The sequence below is a fragment of the Monopterus albus genome, unplaced genomic scaffold, assembly GCF_001952655.1.
Source record: "Monopterus albus unplaced genomic scaffold, M_albus_1.0 scaffold6.1, whole genome shotgun sequence".
In the NCBI taxonomy this organism is placed as follows: Eukaryota; Metazoa; Chordata; class Actinopteri; order Synbranchiformes; family Synbranchidae; genus Monopterus; species Monopterus albus.
The window spans coordinates 7348472-7356227 of NW_018127886.1; the positions used below are offsets into that span (position 1 = coordinate 7348472).

General features: G+C 40.5%; 1 protein-coding gene across 1 annotated transcript in view; it reads right to left on the bottom strand.

The window, feature by feature from the left end:
• Nucleotides 1-7182, bottom strand: part of amt (aminomethyltransferase) — a 14161-nt gene extending 6979 nt beyond the window's left edge. Inside the window, exons 1-7 of the mRNA XM_020617988.1 lie at nt 7102-7182; nt 4012-4248; nt 2412-2579; nt 2142-2222; nt 1128-1259; nt 977-1055; nt 582-727 (exon numbers count right to left, since the gene is read on the bottom strand). Of these exons, the coding sequence (XP_020473644.1) occupies nt 582-727; nt 977-1055; nt 1128-1259; nt 2142-2222; nt 2412-2579; nt 4012-4146 (741 nt within the window). The 5' untranslated portion in view covers nt 4147-4248; nt 7102-7182. The remainder of the gene's footprint in view (nt 1-581; nt 728-976; nt 1056-1127; nt 1260-2141; nt 2223-2411; nt 2580-4011; nt 4249-7101) is intronic.
• Nucleotides 7183-7756: the final 574 nt, after the last annotated feature.

A 7756-nucleotide genomic window follows, 5' to 3' on the forward strand; every position in this document is an offset into this window, starting at 1 on the left:
GCTTAATGATTAATTAGATGGAACATTGTGGGTGTGGTGTATGAATGTTAACACCTTGTATTAATTCTTTAGTATGTTACTTGTGTGGTGTAGAAGATAATTATTTAAGAATGTAATTATGTAAGAATGTTAACACTCTGTTATAATTTTTTTAGTATATTACTTGTGTGGTGTAGAAGAGAATTATTTATGTAGAGATACTGCTTGCAAACCAATGATGGTAAGATGATGTCATGGGGTAGGACTGGATAAGTCTGACTTCTTCCTACTCCATTCAAGCATGTACTAGGTATAAGCAAATTGATATTGGATTAGCATTTGTTGGATATGTGTAAAATTATGTGTGTTGATATATCAACTGTCTTTACATGCTTGAAAGAATAAATAAATAAATAAATGGTCTGCAGCTGACAGACATGATGAATGAGATCAATTCATCATGGTTTTAGAAAAGCCTGAGGAAAAGTCCTCACGTTATGTGTCCATTGTAAAATGTCTTTAATTAATGACTTAAAATGGCCTTTTATCTTTCCTCAAGTCAAATGTCAAAACAAAGAAAAGGAAGCAAAAAAGACACTCACCTCCACCCCATCCTCTCCAGTGTATCCACAGCGTGTGACCCTGCAGCCAGGGACACCAAACACGGTAGCCAGGGTGGAGGTCATGAAGCTTAGCTTACCAAGGTCTTCCTTCAGCCCCTCCTGGAGCACATGTGACATGGTTGGTCCTGACAACATAAACATGGAGCAGTTGGAGAAATTCTGACAAGGACAAAAAGAAAAACAAAGAAACCAGCTGAGGACCAGAAGAAAGAAATTAAGGAAAAGAAGAGAGTAAAAAGAATTGAAGGAAGAAAGTCGGAAGATAAAGACGGATGGGATGACAGAGTAAAAAAGGAAACAGTGAGACAAAAAGAAAAAGTAGAGAAGAAAGAAAACAGGAAGAAAGATAAAGAAAGTCTCACAGAATATTTTACCTTGCACAGCAATCAGCGCTTCATCAAGAAACTCCAGATCCACATCAAGACCTGCAGCTCTGAACTCTGCCAGCCTGGCCTACATGCAGAACACACACATCAGCCTGCCTGACTCCACACCTGTCTGTCCATACACACTGTCTATATTCACCTTCATATGAGCCGAGTCCTTGTCAGCACAGCCGGCATTGGAGACAATGTACAGGTAGCCACAGTCTGTCTTTGTCACTATAAGGTCATCAATAATCCCACCTTTCTCATTGGTGAAGAGGGACAATATACCCTGGAGGTGAAGGAGGGTGGAGAAAAAGATGAGTGGGTGAGAAATTGATGGTAAAATGCAGGATACGTATTTGCGACACAGATGGGACACAGCTTGGGTGTTTTCTTTAACACCAGTGCAGCCAGCGATATAGACTCATTTATGGAGCACTGTCTTTAAAGCAGCTATCATTTGATCAACCCACATAGAATTATCTGCAGTTCCTTTCAGAATATGTAGGGTTCTTCAGCTAATTACTTTGGTTTTTGGACATCCAACTCTACTGTTGCAGGACCCCATTTAAAAACTGTGCATATTATAAGAGGTATACCAATAGTTTACATGTGCACAAAGCAGAACAGGTGTACACAAAAATATGATCAGATGTATAAAACCGTGTGCATACACAGTTCCACACAAATACAGTACAATTCACAAGCACCCCATATTCTGCTCAAAACCCTTCACAATTAACCATATATAGTCAATGAAAATCCCCCATGAGTAGATATAGGCTGCATGCTCCTGTGGAGAATGGATTCAGCGCTACAAACAAACAGCCTGAGAGGATAATGCCCATGGTAGCTGTTGAAACAAACAGGACAGTCATTAAATTAAGTGGTCAAACATGGAGGTGAATGTTTTAAACACTTTGCTGCACACCATCAGACTATGGACCAGCTAACAGATACATGACAACACCGAAACGTACAGCTCGATGGGCTATTTGTGAAGCAAATGCAATGACTATTAATAAGGCTCCTGGTTCTCTTTCACTGCTCTTGTTGATGGCTAACAAGCTCTCCATACCAACTTACAGTGAAAGATGATAACTTATAGCTTGTTTTCATTGCCCCCAAGTGGACAAAAATCAGGTAACGGTGTAACAGTTGTTCATCTCACCTGGTTGTCCTTCAGTTCTGCAATATCTGCAACCACCAGAGACTCCATGAACTTCACCCTATCTTTGCCATGGACTTTGGTCTGGCAGCAAACAAGAAAAGGATATAACTAAATATAGCAACAACAGTAGTTTTCAGGCAGATTGGGTCATGGATAAAAGAAAAGCTCATTTGACAGAGTATCGTATTATACTGTGATGATGCATGTCTGTTCGCCTGTTTGCAGAAGTGCATGTCTCTGTCAGTGTGTGTCAGTTTACAGTCGTCTGACCTGCAGCATGTGGCTGACATCAAAGATGGAGCAGTGCTCCCTGGTGTGCACGTGTGATGCGATGTGACTGTCTTTGTACTGGACAGGCATACTCCAGCCCGCAAACTCAACCATTTTCCCACCATTCTCTCTGTGGAAGTCAAACAGTGGAGTCTTCTTCAAAGAAGGCTGGGGAAAATAAAACACCACTGGGTTTACACAGGACATTCAAGTTCACAAACAGTAGGTCAATTTTGGTATGTGTAGACATCGATTAGCTGTTGATATTATGTATCTTAAGGGTACTAAAATTAAATTGTGATTAAATTACTTTTTTCCCTTGTAATAAAAAGAAGCCAGCCACTATTCTAAAAAAAACTACTTATAACATACAACTTCCCTTTGCAAACCAGATGACCTAACAGTTTGTCTGATACGATACATTTCCCTGCACTGTGAGAAGTGTAGGTGTTCACTCTACACTGGACATACGGTGTATTTTTCCTATTTAACACCATTAAAGCTAGGCAGCAGATTTCCCTCCCAAAACTGGATCAAATCTTTTGCAGTCAGGCTGACAATATCAGTTATTCTAGAGCAGCATGTGATGAGGGAGATGCTAACACATTTAATTTTACAGCCCACTTGACAGTCAGATCAAACAGCCAAATATCAGAATGACAGAACAACCCGCTACTCATATTTTCTACACTCCTGTGTCCTACTCTTTGTGACCGCTGAACCAGTCAATGAAGCCCATCTGTGTAACAGCAGCAGCAGCAGTGTGGGATGGAGCGTGTTTACCTTTACCTAAGACTCAGTTGCTTCTTACAAACTCAGATCTTAATTGCTGAACAGAGAAGATGTGATTGTTCTTGTTGTACTATACACACATACTGTGAATGGACACAGACATTACAAATTATTATAGATGAAGGCAATCCACATGGTTCGGACTTTGGTTATTTTAGCCCTGGTAAAGTCAGTGCTGACAATACTGAAGAGTCAGTCACTTCTGGTTTTAATAAACTCATGATGTGCAGTTCAGTGAAGTGGAGCAGGCGAAGCGAGGGACAGCACAGGCTGCTGGGCCAGATGTACATTATGTCAGCATGAAGTGTCTGCTGCTGTGGCACAGCATGATGCTATTATTGTAATATGCAGAAATTTATTCTGTGATCTGGGATGCAGTTCAGTACAACTGCAAATCAGCAAAGCCTGCTGTAGCCTAAAACCTTCAAATAAAATCTAGGAGATTAAAAATCTGGCATAATGTAACATCTGAATTTATGTTGAATTCATGCAGAATACCGCATCACACAAAATATGGCTAAATTATATTAATATTGTAAGACACCATAAATGAGCATAAGTCAGACAACTCACTAGAGGGCCACAGACAGCAGGTTGTTAGATAGTGCTGTTGGACTCTTACACTGATAACACGAGAGAAAGGGTGAGGTCTCTGATAACTTTAACACTTTGTACCGCAGATAAAATGTATGCACAAAGAAGATTTGCTTATTTCATCATGTTCCAGTGAGAAAGATGGGATTACGCCAACAAAAGCAAAGCGCAAAAACACTTCGGATGACCCAGCGACACTTCACGGTCCGCTTACCTCCGCGGCTGAAGCCTGCCTCTGTTGCTGCCTCCTCCCCGCACATCCAGCTCCAGCGACCCGCAGTAAACCGTCTCGGAAAGCCCGGAACCCGAGCCCCGAGCCCCCAAGCCCAACCAGTAGCCGAGCCCACATCGTGCCACCTGAGTCCCCGTCGAAGTCTCACGCACACTCCGTGCACCGACACTTCCGCTGTGTTGCTAAACACTTCGAACTCCACGCTGTGGAATTTCTGCTCTATTGGCAAAAACACACAACACCGAGATTGAAGGAGTAAAGACTTCTGGGAAATGTAGTTGGTTAGTTTGTTTTTCGATGCAGAGCTTTATGAGATGCAAATAACAGCTGCTTAGCTATTACAGATCTCCATTAGACACTAAAGAAATGATCATTTTCGGCACCACACCTCACAGTGATAACGTGTGTTGGTCTGGTACTAGTAGTTTAGCTTTAATCTTAATTTTAAAATAATATCTGATTGATAAAGTTGAACAGAGTCAAACAGGTTACAGGACCACATGATGATCAGTTCTTTAATTTGCTTTTCCACAGGTGTCCTTAAAGGGAACATATGTTTGGTAAATAAACACTTTACATAATTGTTTTGAGGATATATCTTTGGATGGGTTGGTGATGCCTGGATTGTAAGACATGGGTCCTACCTGGTGCTTGAGGTTCCCAGCCCAGCTACACCCTGACACACTGTATATTTAAATAAAAAAAAAAGTAATAAAAAATTTAAATCCCATTACTTTTATTTTTATAGGAAAACTGTATATGTGGCAACCTCATGTGGTAGCCATTTTAAAGGACTACCTTTGTGTGTGGAACCCGCTGGTTTTACCATATATTGTAGCCCATACGATATATTGTCATATTAAAATATGACAATATATCGTATATATGACAATTCTCCATTATGCTCTGAGAAAATGCCATATATATTTGTCTGCAAAGATTTGGCCACCCCTGAACAAATCATATAGTTTATTAACTTTTAAATTAAAAAGAAGCAAATACAAAACAGGCAATAACAACCTTTCTTCAAATGTTAATGAAGCAAAAAAAAAGGAATAAATTAAATAGTCCTTTTGGCATGTGCAAAAGTTTAGATGCCCTTCTTTTTCATCAGGTATTAGGCCTTAACTGACTCAACAGAACTTGTAGGTCAAGAATTATAGTTAGCAATTGTCAGTTGATGACATTTCCAGAGCTGATAAGTCCTCTGACTCTTCAAACCCTGTGGTAACACTCAATAGCCATGAGCTGCCCGTGTAGATTCTCATCTTGTTTATGCTCATTGCTGGTGAAACACCATATTTACTCCAATAGAATCAATAAATTTCAGCTAATCCAATACTGTGCTAATGTTGCAGTTTCTGAAAGCTTCAGATTTATCTTTTGGTGTATTTATCTTTTTGTACCTCCTCCCTGTGCCCAGCCAGATCAGTGAGTCATCCTTTGGCTTGAGAAACTAATAATATCCCCATATCCCCACAGCTATTTTAGGTCTTGAGGGCCTGCAGGGATGGGCATGTGTGAGCATGTTTGGTGCAGGGGTAACAGGGCAGCTAGGGTAGGTTAAATCAGAACATGGACACACAAACATAGTTAGTAGGAGGGGGTGGCACTTGGGTGCCCTACAGTCGTTCAAACAGTGACACACACTCATCAGCAGTAAGACTCCAAGGGTGAAAACTGGAGATTCCCTTTTGTTCACTTACATCAAGGATTTTACTGGAACCTCTTTTTTCATCATTGGGATTTAATCTAAGATTGATGGGATTACTTTAGTCAATGTGTGACTCCTGGATAACCTGTGTGGATGTTTAGATAACCTATTGCTGCTCCTGTGGGTGCAGACATATGTTCTGGGAATCAAATGCCTGAGTGTGAAGAGACTGGGTGAGCACGAAAAGTGACAGACAAGAACAAGCCAACACACAAAAAATAAAAATAAAATCGACTCCGCTCTTTTTCATGGTGACAGAAGGTAAGTGGGAAGAGAGTATGTTTTTAGATATGTCTACAGCATCTTGAGAACAGTTAGGTAGCCTGTAAATCAGGCAGGCAAGCAGTAATCAAGTTAATCATCCAGTTGGTTAGCCATTAGTTAGGAGCCAGGCCTGTCTTTTGACCCTTGATTCAAATTCCAGCAGAATTATGCTTCATAGGTTTAACAACCAGCTCTAATAATAGCTCTGATATGTGCACTATTCATATGACCTGTTTGTTTTGTCTTCAAACAGAAACCAAGATGATCCGCTTACCCTCTCGTGATATATTCTTACGTGCGAACTTGCTGCTCTATTTATATTTTACTACAGTGTTCTAATTCCTTGTGACTTTTATCTTCCCCTTTCGTAGCCGCCGTATCTCTGATATTTGAGATTTATATTACATCAAACTTGGTCTCAATAGAACAAAAAGTTCCACTGTAATGTTGATTAGTCCAATAACAACTTGTGAATACAATTGACTAATATAATGCAAGTAAATAACCACAGGCAAAGGCATAAAGCATCTGCAGTAGCTGGCACAGTGTCTCCTGTGAGGCAAGCAGGAAATACCTACACCCGAGGGACTGTGTTCTATTAACACACCATAAACGGCAGCCAGATCTTTAATTAGGAAATCGCTCATTCCTTTCACTTGGCCTCTGTCTTAGAATGGCCACAAATGTAAAGTGAAAGAGCAGTAATGTCACTTAACAGGGAGATTCGTGTGATTTTATATAGGTGACCCTCCAATTATAAACAAGCCAATAGCCGTTTGGGTTTTTCAGAGCCAAGTTCCCTCATGAAAAATCTCAGTGGATCGACACAGTTTTGTACAGACTTTTTGATAAATGGCTGGAAATATTTTCTAAATCCATGTGTAGGCCATTTGCCTTTCTCAACATCTGTTCAATCACACTAGCTTGGCTGGTAACCAGAAGCATGTTATGTGCTGGCTACCACTGTCATCTTACAGGGGTTTTTTATAATTTAGTTCAGAATTTTTAACCAGCCTCTTCTCAGAGCCTCACATGGCATTTGGAAGTTAATACTGTGCACAGATACATGGCATGGTTTTAGAAAATTTACATACCTTCCAGATATTTGTTTAGAAACGAGGTGTTGACTAGTTGAGCACCATCTCGACCCACTTCATCTTCATCCTGTGTTTTCCTCAAAAGAAGGTGAGATGTCTAGGTCTCCTTCTTCTCAGACCACCCCTCAGTTCTACAGGGTCAGCGACCGAGATCTCACCGAGATCGAGCTACATTCTGTGGAATCCATCAACGATCTCCACCGAACACATCCTGAACACAGCCACAAAGGTACCCGCATGCATACATACATCTAGAACACACATACCGGTACACTCACACAGGCATGTTACAACAACAGCAGTGGTACACAAAGACTTCAAATAAAACTATAAAAGTACAGATAAATCCTGAATACAACCATTAAGGCACACTACCTTCAAAGAAATACAATTACAGAGGTGCACAAAAGTACCCACTTCAGAACACTGTCACAGAGGTACACACACATGCACCAAGCTTGGCCATAAAAACACACACAGCCTGAACACAGTCATAAAAATACAAACATGCAGCCCCAAAGATACAGTGGGTACAGAAAGTATTCAGACCCCCTTAAATTTTTCACTCTTTGTTATATTGCAGCCATATGCTAAAATCATTTAAGTTCATTTTTTTCCTCATTAATGTACACACAGCACCCCATATTGACAG